General features: G+C 41.8%; 1 protein-coding gene across 4 annotated transcripts; it reads left to right on the top strand.

Moving 5' to 3' along the window:
* The first annotated feature begins 217 nt into the window (after positions 1-217).
* Positions 218-23129, top strand: PTER (phosphotriesterase related). 4 transcript variants are annotated; one of them, XM_040548293.1, is made up of 6 exons: positions 218-437; positions 5305-5346; positions 10709-11187; positions 13488-13753; positions 16746-16886; positions 20266-23129. In XM_040548293.1, the coding sequence occupies exons 3-6, from the start codon at positions 10756-10758 to the stop codon at positions 20474-20476; spliced, it is 1050 nt and encodes a 349-aa protein (XP_040404227.1). In that variant the 5' UTR covers positions 218-437; positions 5305-5346; positions 10709-10755; the 3' UTR covers positions 20477-23129. The 4 variants fall into 4 exon arrangements, with proteins under 4 accessions (XP_040404227.1, XP_040404229.1, XP_040404228.1 ...); XM_040548295.1 differs by having other exon boundaries at positions 436-508; XM_040548296.1 differs by lacking the exon at positions 218-437 and adding an exon at positions 506-629.
* The last annotated feature ends 143 nt before the right edge of the window (positions 23130-23272 follow it).

Here is a 23272-nt window from a genome sequence, read left to right as displayed (position 1 = left end):
CATACTTTGCATCTGTGTTTTTACCCAGAATCACTGTTCCCGCCCTCCTGCTTGCGAGCGCTCAGAAGCACCTCTTCAACCTTGCTGTTATGTGCATCGCAAGGGCAAATTATAAAATATAAACGCATTCAGCACAATCCCACAGCCCCTCACCCTCCCCCAAAGGACTCGGGGGATCCAAGCACCCTTCCCTGCTGTGTAAACGTGGGCTGGGAGCAAGGACGGGCAGGGTCCGTCACTTGGAGCCACCGCTGCCCGAGGCACGGCTCCACGGCACGCCCAGAGGGGGCGGCCCGCTGGGGAGCACAAATTCCGGCGGTTCGGGCACGGGGGGCAGCCGGGGACGGAGAACGAGCGGCAGGGCCCCGGCCCCGGGGCCGCCCTGGCTCCAAAGTCCCCGCCGCCCTCGCAGCCGCCTCCTCCGAGCCCGGCTCCGGGTAAGTCCCGCCCCGAGCGGGGCCGGGCCGCGGCCGAGGCGCTGCCGGCGGAGGGCCCTGCCCGCGGCGGGGTGAGCGAGCGCGGCCGGGCCCGCGGCGTGGCTGCGGCCCCCCGGTGGCTGCCCCTAATGCCCCGGGCAGCGCCGGGCCGGGACCCTCGGCCGGAGCTGCGGGGCGAGGGCGGCTCCGGTGGTGAGGGGCGGCCGGGTCGGGGCGCTGAGGAGGGAGCTGGAGGAGGAGGAGGAGGAGGAGGAAGAGGAGGGCGCCTGCGTGAGGCGGAGAGAAACGGGAAGCGGGAGGGCTGGGGTCTGGGTAGGGGAGCGTCCCCTCTCTCTTGGGCAGCCGCTGGGTGGTGTTTTGCCAAGAGTAGCCCGCCGGCTGAGGCTGGCTGCGCAGCGTGGTGTAGCGGCGCTGCTATTATTAGCGCTGGTATTTCGTGTTGGTACGCCCAAAGTTATGTGCTGGAGCTCCGTCCCCTCCGGTACTCCTCTCCCGTCAGTCCCTAAGGGTGGATCCGTGAGGGAACAAGTGCCTCAGTCCAAACCTTGGACCTTCCAAGCCTGCCCTCGGCAGCCTCTCCATCTGGAAGCGCCCGCAGACCTCTGTGAGATGCTTCCACAGTTGCTTAAACTCGACAAGGCTTAACAGCAAAGCTCCAGGCTTGCTTGCAAGCCGCTTTGGGTTCCAGACACCATGTTTTCTTCCTGGGGTATCTTGCCCTTTAGGAAGCTCAGTCGTGGCTGAAGGGCCGCTTTCTCCTCACCTTGCAGCGGTTTGGGCTCACGGAGCGAGGGATGACCAGGCTGCCACCCAGCAGTGCACCCAGCGGTGCCCTGGGCACGGGGCAGCCTCCGTGCAGCAGGTCCTGGGCTGTGTGAACTTGGACCTGAGCTGAAGCACGTAGGTCATATGGGTGAGGAACTCGGATGAACACTTTCTGGCCAAACAACTACAGCAATATACATGACCTCCAGGAATCTTGCAGGCACAATTCTTTGGGTTTTAGGCCCGTTTGTTGCTGAGGATGTTGTTTTCTCTGTGCTGGTGGCTTGTGATAGCTCTTGGATGAAACAAGTTTTTTAGCCAGAGGTTCCTTTCTTTTGGAAAATTGTGTTTTGCCTGTCTAGAATTCTCCTGTGGTTTATAGTGGATGCGTTATTCGACGTTCTCTGCCATAATATGTTCTGTAGTGTTTAAAGGTTGTTGCCTTCTTTTTGCTGGGGGCTGTGTTTCAGTGATGGGCGAAGTGATGCTTGTAATAGGTAGTTTTGTATCATTTTGTCAGGTACTGTGGGATTGTCATATGAAGGACTATGTGCGTGTCATTTACTATTATGAATGCCTCTCGTGTTTTGGAATTTAACAGACATAATATTTACCCTTGTGTCACCATCATCGCATTCGTTTCTGTAGCCGTAATCAAAGGTGGCAACAATGGCATTCAGATGCTTAATTGCATTTCATAGAGGTGAACAGTGTTAACTTATTAAATTAATGCGTGGTGGAGCAGGAGCAAGTGTCACTGCCTGTGGTTAGGAAGCCATCAGCTTGCTCCTCACATATCACAATCAGTATATAGTGAACCATATGGCATCAGAGAGTGTTTATTAAAGAGTCGTTTCTCTGAACATTCTGTGTATTTTATTTCTTATTTCACTTTATGTAGATCTCAAATATTTTTTCCATCTCAAAAATTAAAACATTGAACAACATTAATTTTTCAGTAAGCTGAAACCAAGATTTCTTAAGGTTTCGTGGGAGCAGAGAAAGGCAGTCTTTTGCTCGCATCCGACACGCCACCTGTGTGGGAGGATTGGAAATCCTTCTAGGATGTGGAACCTAAGGTTCAAGTCCCTGGTTTCTGGTTTAGAGCAGAGTTTTGAACTGTTGAACTGTTTTTCTGGGGGATATCCAAGTCATTGCATTATCAGCTGTGTTTTGGAGGGAAAGGGAGTATCCTACCCCCCTGGTTATAAAAAGAAATTTCATCTTTATCTCAACTGATCAAGGAGGTTTTCTTGTAGGATTCTGCTTTGACATCTCATTGCTTTATGGTCACAAATTAAAAAAACATACCCAGAACCAAATGAAAGGAAGTTAACTCCTTCATCACTGCTGTTTGCATACCATCTGGCATTTTCAGATGGATCTGGAAATGTTGCACTAGTCTTACTGCTAGAACTCTTGAGGGCTGTAAACTTTATTGCAAGACTTGGTTCTTTGTTATTCGCTTTAGACTGGGTAGCAAAGATTTTTTACAACACGGCTAATTAATAGTTTCCAGGATAGAGATACTGAGTTTGTATCTTCTTGCAAAAATACTTAGTCATTCTGTAATACAAAAAGCCAGAGCAGTTGCTGGCTTCTGTGTCCAGCTCCTGTTAAGATTGAAGATTTAGCAATACCTGGTGAGAAAGCAAAAGGCTATGCAGGGGATCTGACAGTCGCGTCAGCATCTGTGTGTTGGCTGTGCCCGCTGTTCCGCTATTGTACCCAGCCAAGGGAGAGAACTTTGTACCAGCAGTTGTACAAGCAAGAGGTCGTTGGCTTTGACCACTGACAAAGCATGCAGACTCTGTAAAGACAGTCTCGGAGTTAAAAGATATTCTCGGAGATACGCCTGTCAGCTTCAAGCTTTTAGTTGGCTCACGTTTTCTCGTGAGAGTGGCTGTGGAAAGCTGTGTGGCTTCCATCTCATAACAACTGCAGCAGAGCAGTCACAATGGGAACTATGAAGCCTTTTCTCAGGGTATCTTCTCTTCGGTAGGTCTTCAGCTTGGTTGCAAGTCTGGGGATCCAGTTGTTTGCAGCAGCAGGAAAATGAATATGGTTCCATGCATGTAAGCCTGTAGAACCACAGAACGGTAGGGGTTGGAAGGGGCTTCTGGAGATCATCTGCTCCAACCCCTCTGCTCAAGCAGGGACACCCAGAGCACGTTGCCCAGGATTGTGTCCAGGTGGGTTTTGAGTATCTCCAGGCAAGGAGACTCCACAGCCTCTCTGGGCAACCTGTGCCAGTGCTCGGTCACCCTCAACCCATCCACCACAATAAAAGAAAGTGTTCTTCTGGAATCCCTGCTTGTCCCAGTTGCTGCAGTTGCCATTTCGAATGAGGCACTAAACCTTTTCTCCATGCTATTTATCTCCATGTGTTTCTTCACAGCCCTCAGTGGATCGAGCTGGCCTTGGGTTTCATTCATCTGAATCTTCTAGTTAGGAATGGTTCCAGTTCTTGGTGTAGTCTTGACCAAGAGGCAGTAATGAACAGCACCCTTCCATTGCCTAGATTTGTGTGGTGAGAAGGAAGGTGTTGGGTCTTTGGTATCTCACATCTCCCTCCCTTTTCTCTTTATTTCTGCGCGTAAAGATCTAGGGAGTGATTTGCTGTGGCTTTTGGTGAAGGCACTTTGCAAGTGAGTGACAGTACTCATCCAACATGCTTATTGAAATATTCAAGCTTGTGTGAAAAATGTTTAGTATCTGTGACCTTAAAACCAATTAAGCCAATGAGAATAATGGCAAAGGTAGTTAGGCATATGCTTAAGTTTCAAATTTGAAATTCAGAGGGAATGAAGAATGAAGACGTATTCCTAAAAAGCACAGGCTGCTGTCCTGTTTGGTGTTCTCATTGCAAGAAAGGGTGTGTGCTTGTAGCCCAGCGCCCACGAGGGGCAAATACGATTCACCTAGGGTAAAGAACACAAGTGCACGTAGCAGCATGCAGGACTCGCCCGGCCTTGCATGGACTATTGTACAGTGTAAAGTCTCCTCAGGCCTGATTTTTGGCCTAAAAACACTGTGTGCATGTAAAATATAATTAATGTAATGTTGGACCCTAGGGGAGAATTTTTCGATGACCTTTTATCAGGAGTAGTTTTGGAAGCTGCCCAAAGTGTAAAATCCCCTGAAGTTCTTGTAGAGGAGCTGCTGATGAAAAAACATTTATGGGGATGTTGGTCTCGTATCTCTGAGGAAAAGAAACTTCAATGTGACTTTGCTCAGAGAAGCCTTGATTTTGCGACCCTTATCTGCGCAGAAATAAGGTGAAACGAAAGTCTGACTCTGTTGCATTAGCAGCAGCTGAACTTTAACCAATTTGAGAAAAAAGCACTCAAAGTATTAATTACTAAGGCAGTAGTGCACATATGGCCCCGTGCAGGTCACAGGGGCTTCCTCTGGTCCCAAAGGTCTCCTATGAGAGCCACAGGAGAGGCTGCCCTCTGTCCTGGTGCAGCTGTTGAACTGTAAGGCAGAAGCCTGCTTTGTGCATGTCTGCTCAGAGCCAAGGGGGAGCAAGAGCGGAGTACGCAGGGAGAGTTTTCGCTTACCCTTCCAGGTGAGCATTTAAAAGCTTTGCTTCTCACTTTTTGTATATTCCCCCGAGAAATCTCTAGGTTTTGGATCTGTTGGCCAATTTTTACCCAGTCAAGAGATTACAGATACCTGAAATGGTGAGGTTCTTATTTTCTCCTTGACAATATAGCCACACAAAGATGAGAAACTGATGTTAAGGGAAAATCTACAACATATGCTCCTATGGGGTTAGATGAGAGTGCTTGCAGGAGAGAGATGCTGTAAGTGTTCCCCTCCACTCTGAGAGCTTTAGAGAAGGCGTGGAAAATCCCCCATGTGGCACAGGTCCTTAGGACACGAAGCCTTGCCTCAGTGTTATGTGCAAGGAAATACTCGTATGCCACCCTGATGCAGTTTAACTGGGAACTAGGAGGAAAGCCAGCACTCTACATCCTTTTCCCTTTAGTACACTTCTGCACTAAACAAGCGGCTGTGAAAAACTTTCACAATGCTTGTTTATACCGTGAAAAACTGTCATGGTACTTATGATACTTGTTTTTTGTTTAATTTACAGAGTGTGAAGCTAGTGAAAAAAGATAACACTGCCTCTGAATAGGTAAGGTTATTTGCCTTGGCTCTATTTTCTGAGTTAGCATGAAGTTCAGCAAATCATGTTAGTCTTGTAGTTCCAGTTTGGGAGAGGAAAAAGATCAATGTCCCTTCTGATCATTGAGCTGGGGAAGGATGTTTAGGACTTTAATGGAAGTAATCTGCTCCATCTTCAGAGAAGCCCATCTGCCATTTCTGCAGAAGAGACAAGAGTTTACCCAGAAACATGCATTTTTTCATTGTCCTTTCACCCCATTCCCAAATTCTGTTTCTGAGGCAAAATAACCCAGAGGAGACACTCTCTGGCATCTCACATAACACAGAGACAACTGTGTCGTGAGAATGCCTGTTTAGGAGGATGGCATCACAGGCCGTCAGCCACCTTTGGCGCCGGAGGAGTGTCTGCACTTGCTGACACTGTGCATGAGCAAAAACGTCGTGCTTCTTGAAAGCAGCGTATGAGAGGGCTGGTTTTCAGGCATGCTTGTCCTGTAATTAAAGCTTCTATGTACATTTTTGAAGGTGAAGTCGATGTGGAACCTGTCGGTCAGAGAAGTAATAAAAATTGCTTGTCTGATGGGTATAGGGGAGAAAAGTCCCCGCAGAACTGAGTTCCTTTCACCCCACAAAGCTCTGCAGAGCTGGCAGAACCATGTGAGAAGAGGGAAGGAAGTTCTGTTTTTAACTTCATCCTGAAACAGCCTGCATGTGTTCTCGTACCCTGTGCCTCTCCTCTTGCATCGTCTTGCTAACATTTTCCCTCATTGCAAAATGATCAAATACGGGGGATGCTGAGATAACACAGAATAGATGAGCTAATGGGCCATAGATGTGTCCTATATTTCTGATACGGGGCTTCTCCATGCTTTGCAGTGGTCACTCACAGTAGAATTGAATGCTCAAAGCATTTCCTCCAGCTGTGACTACATATCGAACCTCTGCTGTGTCACCTTTCCTCAAATTGCATGACTGTACAGGGAAAAACCCTCTTATAATATGCCCTCTTCATGCAGCCAGGGCAGCACGTGTTTCTAAATGTCAGCCGTGTGTAATTTTTTTCTGAACATAATAAATACCCATTCAGCCATTCATTTTGCTTTTCTGTAATTTTTGTCACAGCAATCTCCACTTAGTGTCCCTGTAATCTCGCATTGTAATGTAACAACAATACAATTATTCTCATACAAGTCGAGAGAATCTGTGCTAATACCATTCCAATGTGCTTACCGAATCAAAACAAATGCAGCGTTAGCATGTGGAAACCACGTTTATGCGATTATAATGTTTCAGCAATATGAAATTACTGTAGGAAGCAACTAATCCAAACCTAGAGAGACTTCCCATTACAAGACCATTAAAATGACACAATGACTGAAGTGTGAGTTTCAGATGGGAAAAGCAGAAACACGACTCTTGCCATCAATATTCAAGCAAAACATCTCTTGAATTTAGTGGAGTTTTTACCAGAGTAAGGAACGCAGTACCGTGACCTTTTTAGCAGCAAGTTTCTTTCCTCTTAATAATACCTCTAGGAAAAATATTTACTTCTCCAGTATTTAACAGGAGGGTGATGGTGAGAGTTGTATTTCACCATACAATGAGTAGTAAAGATTAGTCCAGAGTTTTTTTAAGGAAATGTTAGGTTGTTGTTTCAAGGCTGTTGTGAAAAAAAATATAAGAGTTTTGATTGTATATTAAAGATTATATCTATTTTCTTTTTATCTGAGTATATTTCCAGGAAATGTAATTTATTTCTCTTTATACAGCACCTAAACAGAGAAACCTTGATGTGTGGGGGAGCGCCTTGGCAGTACCAGAGTATAAATTAGTGATTTCTAAAACCAAAATACATCTTGTTGCCAGATAAGAGCCTACCTGTTTATTTTTTGTCATAGAAATATGAATTCCTTTCCCCTTTTTCCTCTTCCATTCTCTCCCTGCCCCTTCCATTGAACTGGGTGAGGATTCAGAAAGTTTATCTAACATGTCTCATGCAGGGCCATCTAAGATATACTGGCTTGTCCAAGATTGCTTCTTGGCTCCTTCCTTAGTCCATGGAAGGAGGCAGATGTTAGAGAAAGTAACTTGTCCTGTCCTGTCACAAATATTCAAAATAGGCTGGATGAATTGCCTGTAGATATGTCTTCCCATCTCCAGTATGAAAATAGTCTAGACAGTTATTTTATAAGGACGTGTACCATTTTAGATGGCTAAATGAGAGGGTATGAATTCAATCCCCAGTGTACGAAAGAAGAAACTTTCCCAAAAAAAGAAAGTTCTGTGTAAAACGTGGCATACAAGTCATTAGAAAACCGCATGAACATTAACGTATGCATGTTTAAATTAAGCAGCAGTCATTATTCAATTTGAAAGCTGTTTGCACATAAATCTATTTTAAAGACACTAATTAAATTATGGTTCCGTCAGGTGAATCTTATCAAGAATAATGTATCATTATAGCATATTCATGGCATGCTGTCTATGTAAATGATGGTAGAGAAGATACCAGGACTGTGTTTTTAAAAATAATTCTAGTCACGATTTGTTGGCTGTCTCTATTTTTCTTTTTTTTTTTTATTAAAAGTGTTGGTTTTCTAAAACTGTTAGTAAGCAGGCACTGACATTAACGTTAATCATATTTTTCAGGAAGATAAAATTAGGCCTGCTTTAAATGCTGTTTATGTCAGTTTCCATTTCTGTGATGCTTCTTATAGTCATAAAAGCACTTGGGCTCAATCAAAAGGTTCAATAGTAGGCATTGGTTTTGTAAGCTCTGTATGTATGCTATAATCTGAAGTACAGAGCCTAAAAATCAACGGATTCATGTCTGCTGCAAGAGAAACCTGGCACTGGAACAGGTAATTTTAGATGTTTCCTGCTGTTATAAATCAGAAGACAGCGGCCTCAGGCTGTAAGATCTCACACAACCATAGGTTTTCACAGTGTATGGGCCAGATTAATTGATGGTAGTCTAATTTAGCTATGTCAGAAAGGAATTAGTGGGAACAAATGTTGAAAGTAAACTTTTAATTATTGTATTTCTTACATTCAAAGGAGGAATCTGAAAGTGAGCAAAAAATCTGAATCAATTAGAATGGCTGCTTTGAGCCACTGCACTGTCAAAAAAAAATAAAGTGGAAACTTTTTAAGGAAACCAACTATAATCACTTTGTGTCTAGTTCTATTAAAAGAGCTTCAGTACTTATATACTTAAATAAATACAAACTTATTTATATAGGTCTGTTTTCCTAACTTAATAAATAGATTTGAAAATTGTCAATAAATGTGGAGAAAAAAATGTTTCTCCAGTAGAGAGTGGATATCACTTTTTATGCTATAGGGACTTCATTGAATACCAGAGCATAGATACCTAATGGAAGAAAAATAAAAATTAAAGAATACATTATCATAGTCACTTTGCTGTGTGTATAACAATGACCCGGATCGTTGAGCTTTTTCCAGACTGGGGCGTTGTTCTACAGAACACTGGCTTTATTCAGGAGTGGAATTAATGGCTCAGTTGGACAACTTAACTGACTTGCAGTTAGCAGTAGTTTCTGACTAGGACAGGTATTTTGCTTTTCATTATTTTCTCAAGAATAATATTTTCTGAAATCATGCACTTCTGAATTTATTTGGCAAAAAAAAACCCACAACATTATAATAATCAGCCAGCAGTCTGTTCCGCGAGAGTTATTATTATTCTGCCTTCTCAAGTCAAGACACTAGTCTACAAATGCAATTCATAAAAGAACAGTTCTTCCTACGTGGGATTATTATACATGTCTGGTTGTACACAAGACAAGCAAACACAGTCAATCAGTCCTTTCTTTTTCTTGTGGATGGCTGACTTTTCGTATTAAATTAACTGCTAGCACTCAAACATCACTAGACAGGTGGTATCTGCCTTTTGCAGGAGCGGGGTCGCTATTACATTGGTACTCTGACAGTGAGTCTTTCTCATGAAAAGAAAGTATCCCCAAAGAGATACAGGCATTCTTGTGCCCTTTGATATGTAGAGTTCAGTGCCCTTCAGATTTCAGTTTTTCTGTCTTCCTGGTAGATTAACATTAACAGTTAAAAAGGAAGATGTCCTTTGAGGGCTTTACCAGTAACAAACCCATGTTTATGATATTATTCACTAAAAGGGAGACAGAAATGGGAAAGACCTCTCTCTTTAATCAATAATGCATGCTCTAGTTAGTCCTGTCCTCTGGACATGATTAAACATGTATTTTGTTTCATAACTGATGATTTTGGTTGACTAGGGATTATAACTACATATCCTCAAGCCTTTGCAACTAGCATCAGGAAGATCTAACATGAGCTGAGTAGTCAGCTATGTTTAATGTTAATACGGCACATAAACTATGAAGATCATCCCCACCCTCAAAAGAAAAAAAAATCCCCCCAAATCCCAATGGAGACAGCTGCAGCTAATTCTAACCTGTAGAGATCCAGGCTAAACTTTCACAGAGCAGATGCCTGTGACATGAACCAATTGTAGACAGCAGCCCCAAGGTATGTCTTCATCACCACTCATTTGATGTTTTGAAAAATAACCTGCTTTCATTTGTATTAAAGATGAGGGAAAAATCATCTTAGGGGCTGAGCCATGGAAATGAAATGTTAGGCTAAGGTCTGTTCTTAACTGGTAAAACATTTGGCCAATGAAGCTGACAGAAAAAGCACTTTGGAACCAGATGGGAATTTCTGCCCAGCTGGATGGGGGCCAGGTTGTGTTTTCAGTGACTGTTGTCAGCTTTGGAGGAGTTGCCCTGGGGCTAGGCCAGGCTTCCCCAGCAAAACTGGCAGGAGGACTCGAGCCCCTGCTAAACGCCCGAGAAGATGTCACCCCATCCCTGCGTTCCTCGTGTGGAGGAGCAGGGGAGGTGCCCAGACCCAGGCGGGTTCCTCGGCATGAGAAGGGGATAGCGAGTCGTGGAGGACACAGATAAAGTGAAAGTACCAGTAAGGAATATTCACTGTTGGTGCCAAGTATGTTCATCTGGTGGCTCAAGCTGACAAAAATTGACAGCTGCTGAAGAGTAAAGAATCCTAAATAAACATACAGTGGTTGTTATTAGATAGGAAACATTTACCTTAATGTGGTGTTGACTGTAGCACGATAAATGATAATTTCCTTTTACTGGAATGTGATATTTTTACATTGTTAGAGTACTGATGAAAGTGTAATTGGGTAAAATAGATGCTTTGTTTTCATATTGACTGCTCTGCTTGGACTTAGCACTTGAAAACATTCTAACAAACACACGGCATATAGGTATGTGCGTGTGAGAGAGGAGAATTCAGACATTTTCCAAGAAATGTTGGCTTTTTCTGAAATTTCCTTTCTTCTTCCTTCCTAGACTTCTGTAGAATCTGTATTTTCTCCTTTTGAAACTGCTGAAGAAAGATGCCTTCCCTGAGAGGAAAAGCCCAGACTGTCTTGGGCCTTGTGGAGCCGGACCAGCTTGGCTACACGTTGACTCATGAGCACTTGTCTATGAACTACAGCAGCTGTTTTTGTCCACCTTCACCAGGCCAAGAGCCTTTGTCTGATGGGCCCATTGAGATGAAGAACTTGTTTTGGATTAAGCAGAACCCCTACAGCCACAAAGAAAACCTTCTTTTGTGTCAGGAAAGGGATGCTGTAAAGGAGGAGCTGTTGCATTTTAAAGCAGCAGGCGGTGGGACTATCGTGGAGAACACTACCACAGGAATCGGTCGGGATATGCAGACTTTGAAGAAACTCGCTGAAGAAACTGGAGTGCATATTATTGCTGGGGCTGGGTTTTATGTGGATTCCACTCACTCTTCTCAAACACAGGCTATGACAGTGGAGCAGGTAAGTCTTAACCATCTCTTAGGAGCCTCTCTCCTATGGATCATCCCTGGATGAGTCAAAATTGGAGAGAAGTTCAAGTAAAATAGATGAAATCTAAATGTTCTTAATTTGCAGAATTTAAGAGCACTGTTACTGTTTGTGTGCTATAGCTGGACCAGCCCTACTTGTGTGTACTGGGATTATCTGTCAGCATTTCCAGTTCTTAAACTCCATGTTCTCTCAGGGATTAGTTACAATGCAACAGTAAAGGAAAATAAAATATTTCACATGCGGGATTTTGGTACAACACCATTTATCCTGTGCATTTTACAATTTTTTAAGGAGGAAGCATTATTCCTTATTCCTCATTTGTCTATTTTCCTGGCTAATTACTTCCCAATTAGATCACCCAGAATTCCTGTAAAAAGCATAAATAACTGCAGTATTTATAGGACAGTTGTAAATCATCGCTCTGCTCAAGCTGCCTGTTCTCTCTCTCTTTTCTGCCATTTTCCCATTTTTTCAGGGCAGAATCTACATCCAGTTGTTTCTGCAGTGCCCAAGACAATTTGTTAATAATGACAGAGGTCCCCAGATACTTCTGTAATAATAAATATTCATTCATCTTTTATTAAGAAAATGTGATGATAGGGAGAAGGAAGCGGAATTCTCCAAGGCTGGAGGCTGTGAATGAAAATTTATAGAGCTGAATTATTATTATTTTTTAAGTCTATCACAGTTTACAAATGAGTCAAGTTCTTTTTAATAATAAATGCTTAAAGCTTCAGCAGGTGTAATGTGACATAGCACTGTCAACTCTGTGGACCCTATTGGCCCAAGCTGTATGGTCCAACTTTTCCTAAATATTTTTACATCACTTGGAATTTGATACAAATAGATTTCCTTGGGCAAAGGTTTCCCTTCTGTATCTGGTGGACTGCCGAAGACCCACAGATGTCCTGTAGTCAACAGTTCATCAGTACTTAATGCAGTCCAAACAACGATCAGTTACTTAACAAGGGTTGTGCAGGGATTGCACCATGATAACTGGTGGTTCCTCATTTGCTAGTGAATTTATCATAGCGATACTTTTCCTGATTAAGCAAAGATAATTTGAATATTCTGTTGCTTGCTTTAGCTGAACAAGAGAAGTATTGAGGCTTCTGGTAATCTGTGTTCGTTTAACACGAGTGAAGTTGCAGAGCTGTTTGGTGACACAAGGGTGTTGCTGCAGGAGAAATGTTCTTCAGGTTGCTCTCAGGAGAGAAGTGAACTCCGTGTCTGGTTGTCCCTGGAAGTGGTTGGTAGATTGGTTATACATGAAGCAGAAGGTGTGTGATCATAGGATAAAGTGTGGGGCAGAAACCTGCCGTAAAATGTGTTGTATCAACCTGTTGAGGAGACAAGATGTAGAGTAAAGGTAAGTTAGAAATTTATTTGAAAACTGATGTGAGCTTTTTTGATTTCCTGGGTTTGCTTGAAAACCTTCTTCCTTTGTTCACTTTATTTTTCCTTAAAATCGTAATTTCTTTAACGTTCAGGGACAAACGTTTAGAACGTCATCATCACTGCCATTTTGTGCTCTCAATTCTGAGTGTGTTCTTGAAGATACGTGCCTATTCTGGAAAAGAAAAGCGAAAGATTTTACAACAAGCTGATTTTATTCAGATTCTGATGTCTTTTTTGCCTATGAATATTTTAAAAGCAAGCTAATTTTGACCCTGTAAGTTTGTCAGCTGAGCTTTGTTCTTGTAGTTCCAAAGTCAGCAGAGTTACAGTAGTTTTACATTGGCATTCCCAAGAGCAGTATTTGCCTTAAACTTGTCTTTTCAGGATCTGTGGCCCAGAATCTTTGCCAGACTTCCTTCCTTCCCTGTTTCAATGACAAGGATTCCTTAATCTCTGAGCCCTTGTTTAGCAAGAAATTACCTGGAATTGTTTCTGGATCCAGTCTAGGACTGTAAGGCACAACGTTTTATCCTGGAGTTGTTTGGTTTTTTTTAAGAAAAATTAGTCTCAGCTTAAAGCAGCATTCAAATTATATGTAGACAATCTTTCCTTGCAAACCCAGGCAACCGTGTGAGTGCTTACTGTTAAACTGATTTGCTCCTGTGTTTATTTTGGTCTTAGTTAATGGCTAGGTTGGCGTGAGTTGGCAGAAACCAGATTTTAACGGCAGTGTTTTCACACACCCAACTGTTATTTAAGTAGGGTCAAAAGGACCTCAGGAGTATAACCAGTGCAGTGTCCATCAGCCAAATGTGGTGCAGTTTAACACAGACAGTGTTACTAACCAAACCTCTCAGTTTCCTGTTCTTTAGCTTACAGACATTATTGTTGGCGAGATACTCGACGGAGCGGATGGGACTAACATCAAGTGTGGCATGGTGGGGGAAATAGGCTGCTCCTGGCCCCTGACCCAGAGCGAACGCAGAGTGCTCCAGGCAACCGCGCGCGCCCAGTCGCAGCTCGGGTGCCCTGTGATCATCCACCCCGGCAGGAACAGCGATGCGCCCTTCCAGATCATCCGCATTCTGCAGGAAGCTGGGGCTGACGCTTCCAAAACTGTCATGTCTCACCTCGACAGGTAAGGAGACAGCTTCTTTAGAGCTTAATCGGCTTCCAGCACTTCAAACTGGATCAGCTCTTAGGTTCACACTGATAAAATGCTCGAGGGGTTTTAAACGCTCCTTTTGAAGGTTTGGATGCAAGATTAGGAATAACCGTAACCATATTAGGAAAAAAAAAAAAAAAAGAGGATTCCATTAATTGACATCCCTGTGCAAATCACTGCATTTAACAAGCGCTGGATGTTGAGAAGCTCCTGCCAGGCTGGGTGGGAAGCTGTTGGGCTTCCAGCACTTTTGAAAACGGGGCTACTCTTAAGGGCCTGACCAAAGTCTCACAGATGCTAATGTAATCATTGATTTGGCTGGACTCTGGATCTTTTCAGTTCTGCTACCAGACAGAAGAAATAAAAAGAAAACAGTTGGATTTTGGATAATTGTCATCTTAGACCCCAGAGCTAACTTTTAGTTTCCTTGAGAGCAAAACCCAGAAGCCCTACATCAGACATGCAGAGGAATTGGGGTGCTTTTCTCTCTCCAACTTAGAAACACAGCCTCTATTACCAAATCAGTTTCGTGTGACCTTGTGTTGCTCGTGATGACTTGGAAAATGTCCAAGCATTGATTGGTTTGGACAGTTGCTGAATAATGGAGACTGTTTGTGGTCGTATGACTCTCAGCAATCGGATTGTTTGTCGTCGATGTGAGTGTAATACAGGCAAAAGCACTGTGCTCTAAATTTCTAATGATTATAGGCTCTTATAAATCAAGTGTCAGGTTGGGTTTTTTTTTGTATTCATACAGAGCTCAGTGTTGCGTGGTGATTTTAGGAGCATAAAATTCAGTGCCATGAAATTTTATTTATATTCGATTATATAGAAATGATATGGGCTTTCTTTATTTACCTGCATTCCATTGTATGTCTAGCTATATTTTTTCTCAATTATTAAGACAATCTGACGGCTTAAATCTTTTTGTGAAAGAGGACTGAGCAAACTGCAGTGTCAGTACTTATGTAGCCATTTTTGCTACAACATAAACATCAGTTCTGATTTTTTCTTGCTTTCATACACTGTTGTAAATCATTGAATTCAGTGATTTATTGGTGGAAAAAATAAACAGCGTAAGTAGGAAAACAGTCAAGGCAGAGGTGCAGTTTCGCTAACAGCCGCTGATACACAATATGGCTTTTCCTTATTCTGCTTCTATCGTTATTTTCACACATTCAGGTTGGCACTTGCTGTAACAAAGGCTCTGAACTGCTGTGAAGTTTGGCTTTGCAGGGTGCGTTTAACATTTTAAGTCTCTTTCAGTGAGAAGAATCCACGTGGGAGCATCCCAGTCCCTTAAATGTGAGATAAATTTGTGCAGAGCTCCATATTTCATGCCTGCTTTTGACACAGACAGAAGGGCAGTTTTCAGGTGGATTTACAGTCAAATACAAAAACTAAAATGCTGGCTGCCATGTTTTGCAATGTAACATCTTAGAGCAAAAGGTTGCAAGTGTCCATCGTGAAAGTACAGTGCCCATGCAGGCTAGGGAGGAACAGCTGCTGAACCTTGGCTACCGAATTGCATCATTTAATTGGGTTTAAGGTTACAAAGGCGTCTTAGTAGAGATCAGCGTACGCTGAATTCAGCAGCTTTTGTTAGAAGACTCACCGCAGCTGCTAGGAATGCTGGTCTGAAGATGGCTTGGTGGGTGTCCCTGTGGTGACTTGTGGATGAGGTCCAAACCACTTCCCTGTGTCCCATCTCCTCTTCCTTGAGTTCAGGACCACTCAGGGACACGTTGCCCAAACAACCTCACTCCAGCACCCAGGCTGCCAGCTGGAGGAGCTGCCAGCTACTGCTGTTGCTACGTCAGCAGGGCTTACAAGGGGAAGAGTGGCTGATGGAATTAAGTTCTCCTGGCCCTTGTTGGGACAGAGCTTCCAAAAGCACAACGTTAAGACTAGTTCTCAAAAGAAATTGTTCTGGCTGTGATTTTGAGATACACTGTTAGTGGGGTTTTTTTTGTTCTTTGTTTTTAAAAACATGTAGGATCACCTGCACAGGAATGAGTACTCCTGGCTAGTTTTGGTTACCTATGCTGCCCTGGTGGAAACCTGTTTTTTTCCCTAGATGAAAAAAAATGTGTTGTCATAAATATAAAAGATAAATTTACCAGGTATCATTTGAGGGTTCTGTGGTGGGGTTTGTTGTTGTTGCTGTTTTTCATTTGGATAGTTTATGCTATTGGTAAAAACATTTCACAGAAAAAATATTCCAGAGAGCTGTTATTTCAGTTGTCATTCTTTTCCAAATGAGGGATGGGTTTTAGCAGCTTTGTTCCTTTGCTTTCCACATCTGATGCAGAGCCCATGCCTCGGGTTCTCACAGTCCCATTATATATTTTGGTAAGAGCATTTCCTTGAGGTGTTCTGGGCAGACCCGAGCACAGGCTAAGATATATTGCAGTTCTGGTGACGGTCTGGAGACATCACTGTACATTATAGAAACTAAAGACAAAGTTGTGTATTAACGGTGTTTGATGGATGAAACAAGTGCTGGATGTAGCTGTCTCCGGTAGCTGTTAAGAACGTAAATCTGTCTTATGTCAGTAATCTATTGTCCTTTTTTTTTAATGTCACTCTGAATTAACCTCCTCCTTAAATGTCCTTCCTTGTTAGGTTGTCTATTGAGAGGTTTAGTGATACCAAAAGTAAGTAAGTTTTCTGTTTCCCTTTAAAGATGATTGTAAATGTTTTTTTTTTTTTTTATTGTATCACGGGGGAAGAGTTGCTTTTGCTTCATATTTGTTTAATGCATGAAGTCCCAGCTGAATGTAAGAAGGACAGTGTTGTCTACCAGGTTCAGTTGCATGTGCCAAATGGGAGTTCTGTTTTTCAAAATCGTCGCTAGCTGGTTTTGTTCCTTGCAAATAGGAAGTCACAGAATACCTCACCTTCACACCGTGAGATTTTTTTCTTCCCGTTACAATGCTGACTTTGTGTTATATATGTTCTGCAGGACTATATTTGATACAGAGAAACTTCTGGAATTTGCTAAACTTGGATGCTATTTAGAGTATGACCTATTTGGTACGGAATTTCTTCATTACCAGTTCCATCCTGACATCGACATGCCGAGTGACAATGAAAGAATTACAAGGTATCTGCTTCAGTGCGGTTTGAGCAATAGCATTGCCATTGACAAATGAATATTATTGGTACTTGTCTTAAAGGGCATCACGGAGTGATTCTGCTAGCAGTTCAAAAGTGTCTTTTTTCATACTAAAATAATGGCAATTTTTTCTGCTGCTGTCACTTCTTTAGGGCAGCATGTATAATTTCTTCTATCTGCAAAGCAAAATGTGGAATCAGAAAGTCATAGAGTGTGACTTGAGGGAAAGATCAAAAGCTACTCTAACTTCATTCTCTGTCCTAATTCCATGCTGATTTGGTTGAATTTTATCATTTACTGCGTTTATATATTAATGTATTATAAAAAATTAAAGTGTTATAAACGGAGAGGCTGGAGATAACAGGATTTATGTTAGGATTTGGCTTCTGTTGGAAACCTAGTGTTGCTACTATGCCTCTTCTGAGCCTATTACATCTTCTCACGAGCGTCTTACAGGAGCAAAAGTCATTAGTTTCATCGGGTGGATTTGGTCCTGTGCTTCCATCCTGAAAAACAGCCTTTTGTTCTTCCATGCATGTCATCATTTATCCCGCCCCTCTCCTGTTGTCCTTTCCCACTTTTGAAGGCTGAGAGCCCTGTCTCCTCACAACTCCCGTGCTCTTCACAGCCACACTGTGACAGTATTGGCCCTAGTGGCCAGATACCTCTTCCCTGCTTCTCTCTCAGCTCAGCTGCATGACAAATCTTTGTGCTGTGCTAGCACAAAATATTGCCAAGGAGATGCATTCCTTGCAGAAGCTGCCTGAGGCAGGTATGGCCAGCTGGGAGTGGGCTTCTCCCTTCTTCCAGTCTGTCCAGGGGTGTGAGCCTCCTTCACCGTTCGTCCTCAGTGTTCGGGTGTAGTCAAGCGGCAGCTATCTGAGGGATGGGATGCCATCGTGCCCTATGTCTTGTTTCGCTTCCAGAGTCAGAAACAATTCTTTCCTTCTCTTTCAGGAGAAAGATTTTAAGGTCCCTGATCACTAATGAAGGAGCTTTCTAGCTTTCACTTACACTTCAGACAACGCTTTGCCCTCACTCTCAAATTAGCTGCAAAACTTTTCTTCTCTGTTTTCAGGCCGCTCTCCTAAGAAGGTATTGTGGCTGCTGTTCTACTTACTGCCAGGCGTTTGCTGCTGCTTTTCACACTAGAAATAGTTTCTCTCTCTAACAGGTCTCTCAGTCTTGCACACGGTATTTTAAACTGCTGTGATGAATCTGCAGTTTTTACATTCAGAATCGCTAAAGTTGCTCCCCTCTCCTGTGCCACAGTAGGTCAGCGTGTACAGAAGCACTGAGGAAAAGGTGTAGAAGAATGGAGCATGCCCTGGTTAGCAAGTGTTTGTTCAGCCATGGCAAAGCTTTTATTCCATCCATGGTACTTGCTTAGCCACCAATATTTCTCCTTAAAATTCTCAGGCAGTTGAGTGTTTATCACAGCAGGCTGCTTATAGGAAGAACATACTAAGAGTTTGTCCTCTCTTTGTATGATGTGGCTATCTGCACTCCAGCTAGAAATGCCATTGCATGGATTTTGTTGAGTTTTCGATGCATCCACCCTGGGCATATGTTGACAGTGGAAGTCTCCTTGGATTGTCGGTTTTGTTTGTGATTTTTTTTTCTGGTCTAGCAGCACCCCAGAGATGGAAATCAAACTGATCTTTAAATGTGTCAGTGAAACATATTTTGGCCAAACTAAATGGAGAATATATGCTCAGGTCTTGTCTGTCCAAAAGATGAGTAAACTTCTGTAGCCATACCATACCTAGTCTAACACAGTTTAGCTGTGTGTGTACTGAGGCATTTATGCTGCAATCTACTGCCAGTGCAAGTGGAAAACTGAATTTTTTCAAGAAGAGTTTTCCTTTGAGACAGCAGGAAGTACTAACTAAACTTACAGAAACAAGCAAGAAGAAGCAACAAATGAGGAATACAAAGGACCGAATGCCTCCACACACCACAAAATGGGTCCAAACGTGAAAGGAGATCATTCTAAGATGATGTTTGGTCAGCCAAGAACTTACACAGTCACTCCAATGCCATTGCTCTTCTTCTCTTGTTAGCTTGTGTTCTCTTTGTATTTCAAGGTGGAGAAGATACTAGTGGTGTTGTAATCCTATAGCGTACATAGAGCTGTGTGCTATACAGCACTGTTTATATTGTTTTTATGAAAGACACTGATTTTTTACTAAGTTCTATCTCACTTGCCTTCTTTCTGCTCTCCATATTGATGTATCTCCTCGTAAGTAGTTGTAATAAAAACTGACAGTAAAGGCTTTCAGAAACAGTGTGGTTACTTATAAAACCAGTGTTTGCTTTCTTGCTGATCAAAGCACAGGCAAGAAGGTGAAAATTAGAATTTCACAGTGCTGGCATCTGGTGGAATTGGGTGGCTTAGTGAGGAATGAGCACTTCCAGGCCTGCTCTGTCTGTCTCTGCCCCCTCAGTGCTGCAGCTTGCCGCCAGTGCAAGTGGAAAACCGAAACTTAGCAGAGTCATGCAACAGAGAAGTTCAGACACCTACCGAATAAATTCTAAAAACTGGGCTTAGCAAGGGACTAAGGTTACCTGAGTGCAACGTAGAACAGAAGGACGCCATGTAGGAGGCTTGCTGCAAGGGAATGACCAGAAGGACGAGTTTCGTTTTGTTATTTTTTCAAGCTGACTTGTCAATTTGCCAAGTCTGCTTAGCTGGACTGCTGAATTAACTCCTCTAATTTGCTGGCACATGCTGGCACTGTACAATGCCTGTCTTATTTATCTTCTTTAATGAACATCTTTGAAACATGTTTGGTTGATAATTGCCTGCATGGAATATGATGCTGACAACCTGGTTATTCTAATTGGGAATAAAGCACGGATGTGAAAGTATTTGCCTTGTTGAGCCAGGCTTCACAAAGGACCTGTCAGAGGCAGGGTCTGGTCCTCCACAGTTGTTATGGGACCAGTGTTGTGACAGCAGCAAGAGCTAACCCCATGAGTAGATCGTGCTGGCAAGGAGTTTTTGTAGGAAATGATTACTTACTCATGTATGTAAAAACTGTGTCGCGTGCTTGGCGATAATGAAATTCTTGAATTCCTCCATGGACCCGTGAGACTGGAAATTCAAAGTCATGCCAGCTGGAAACAATTTTCCTTGTCCACATTGCGATATTTGTTGGTATGTTTTTATTATTATCATTCAATAAAGTAAGTGTTTTAGGTTTAATTAAACATCAGGAACATGTCTTCTGAGTACCTTAAAGTAGTTATTTTCTACTAGTAGTTATGATGCCGTGTAGGAGTGCAATAATTTTAACTACTGATCAGTTCTGTGTTGTTGCAGAGTGAGAGCTGTCAGTGACAGGTACACTTTTTACCTTTGCAGGGTTCGGATGCTGATCAATGAAGGCTATGAAGACAGAATTCTGATGGCTCATGATGTGCACACGAAGAATAGGTTGATGAAATACGGAGGTCATGGATATTCACATATCCTTAAAAACATAGTTCCTAAAATGCTCATTAGAGGCATCTCCCAAGATAAAATTGATAAAATACTCCTAGAAAATCCAAAGCGGTGGTTGACTTTTAAGTAAGAATAATGAATAAATTTATAAATTCCTATTTTATAGGGGAGCTTGACATAATTCAGATTTGTTTCAGGAGAGCAGTCATTTAAAAACATGCTTATTGTCAGAGAAACTGGAAGGTATTCATGTTACGAACAACCTGATTAGGACTTTTCTTTTTAATTAGAACAACAAAACTATGTGTTTTCTCCCTTCTGAAAGTCTGCTCATGAATGATTTACTGGATATGAGCCTACCTGCAAAATCTTTTCAATGTATTAAAATAGTTGTTTCCAGAGAGTAAGCTAATAATACTATTACGTTATCCAGGAATATTTTTGAAGATGCATCGTCAGGGCTTTGAAGAAAATTACAGTTTTTAATTAAATCCCCCTTTTCCACAGGGTGATTTTAATTAATTAATTCTTGTAATATTGATAATCCGCTAATTATCCTTATATCATTTAAATAATGCTAGATAAAAGGTCTGGCACTTTGAAGTACCTTCCAAGTAGAACAGAAGGCAAAAGAAATGTCAAATAATTCTAAAAAAATGCTCTTTCTTTCTCATTTAATCATTTACTTACTTTAAACTGAACATGTAAAAAATACATGGAAAGAATTATTTTTGAATAAAACAATTTGTAGACCTTTTAAACTGCGTGTAGTATTGTTAAGGATGTCTATTTTTTAACTACATTAGTTTTTCATTGGGAATTGATGGAATCTCACAGCGATCATGTGAAACTGCAGTACAGACCAGCTTCTTTTTGCAAGGATGCAACACCAAAAGGCAAAATATATTACATAATACGGTTTTAATGAGTTGCAATAGTTATAACAAAGGTTGTGATATAAGTCTTTACAAATCAGTATATCAAGATATGATGAAAAAGGAAGAAATGTTTGCCTTATATGTGTTTTTCACATTAAGTGTGTTCTTTCCTCTTGTCTAACTTTAAACCAGGGCAAGTGATTTATCCAAAAAAAAAAAAAAAAAAGGTCTTACCCAGTAGCAATGGTAGCCTGATTTTGAAAGCTTCTTCATATTTGACCTTATATGTCTTGTAGTATTGACCTTTTCCAATAAATACCTCAGTAAATATGCGTTGTTAGTTGTAAATTATCTCTAGCTTGGCACATTACTGCTTGCTGCTGCACAGACGATCTCCAGCTACACTGCTGCGAGTGCGCTAACCATGGAAAGCAGTTGTGGACTGAACAGACGTGAAGTCAGTTACACGTCTGTTATTAAAGTATGTTACGTAGTAGAAGAAAAACAGAAGTGATCACTACAATGTGCAGATATAGTTTGGCACTTTGTTATAGACTAAAAGCATAGCCATTCAGATGAGATGATACACAAGCAGCTTGCAGCACGATGTCCCTTTATAAAACCTAAATGAATTAAACTGGCGATCCTCTTAGTCTAGACTACCTCAGCATATCTTTCAAACCGGACAACTCAAAACAGAAATGAAATGAGCAATATGTTCTGTTTAAGAAAAGCTTCGCTCATTCAAATGAGATTTTGAGAGATTCTTAAAGTCTTCGTCAGTCTTCTACTGAGCAATCAGCACTGAAGAGCTTTTTGTCTCAATGGCAGACACTTTAGGCGTTTTAGTGCAGATAAATCTGAGTTTGTACCCTTAGTAGATTAGACAAGGTTGCATGTGGCAAATTGCATGAAATTGAAATGCTAGGGGTAGCCTCTATTACTCTGTAACGATTTATACAAATGTTACCTTCAATTTGCCAAAATGTTAAAAATAACCTAACCAACTCTGCTAAGGAGCCGGTTAATGACCTTGCTCAATTTTTAGATTGAAATCTGCGAGTTTGAACCTGAGAGAAATAGACAGCCTCCCCTCCCCAAACCAAAACAAATAATGAATCTGATTTCTGAAGACAAGTATTCTGTGGCTATTAGTGGTATGACAGATTTTAAAGCATTTTTATAACTATGTAACTCATAGTACCTGTGTTTAGTTTAATTCTCCAAGCCGTTAATCCTTTATACATATTAAACTTCTTTCTTTGAGCCTTAATATATATATATATCTCTATATATGAATGAGAAAAATAGGTTTTAATACACGCTTCTTTTTGCAAGTAAATATCTGCTTCTTTCTTTGCATATGTGTTTTCATTTTTGGTAGTATGCTTATCTGTGTCCATTTCATAGGCACGCCTTACCACAAATGGCTAACTAGCTACCACGGAAAAGGTCTGTGTCCCACCGTTCTCTCTCAGGTCACATCTCCCACTCTTCCTTTGTGGGGATAGTCTCACCAACTCCAGTGAGACAAGACACCGGCGACAGCTAAGGTTTTGACCCATTCCTACAAAATTCTAGTTGAACATCTGCAGTATGCTGTCATCACTATTTTATTACAAAGTGTACCCAAGTACAGTCTAAGTGTTGAAGGACTAATGACGACTAATTGCTGCAAAGAAAACATTTGACCTTGGTCTGAGGATGTTGATGCTAGGCTTGCTAAATATTTACACGACTAACCATCAAGAATGGGCCTGTAAAACTGGCTAACTATATATTTACACGTTTACAAATGAAGAGCCAAATCCTCTTTCCACTAACATCAATGGGAGTTTTGCCATTGGCTTCAGTGTAATCGGGGATTTGGTCCAATATAATAGTTTGTCAGCTGTTAAATATTTCAGAAAAAAAAAAAAAAAGTGTTTCTTCTACCCCTCTTTTTCTTTTAGAACATAGCTAAGGGGAAGACAAAATTTAAACAACTCTGGTGGTTTGACTTTATGTTAAAAGTCTAATGTAAACCTACAAAGCAGGAACATTGAGTT

The sequence above is a fragment of the Cygnus olor genome, chromosome 2 (genome assembly GCF_009769625.2).
Source record: "Cygnus olor isolate bCygOlo1 chromosome 2, bCygOlo1.pri.v2, whole genome shotgun sequence".
In the NCBI taxonomy this organism is placed as follows: Eukaryota; Metazoa; Chordata; class Aves; order Anseriformes; family Anatidae; genus Cygnus; species Cygnus olor.
The sequence above is the reverse complement of the archived record's forward strand: the minus strand, read 5'-3'. Positions and strand labels throughout refer to the sequence as shown.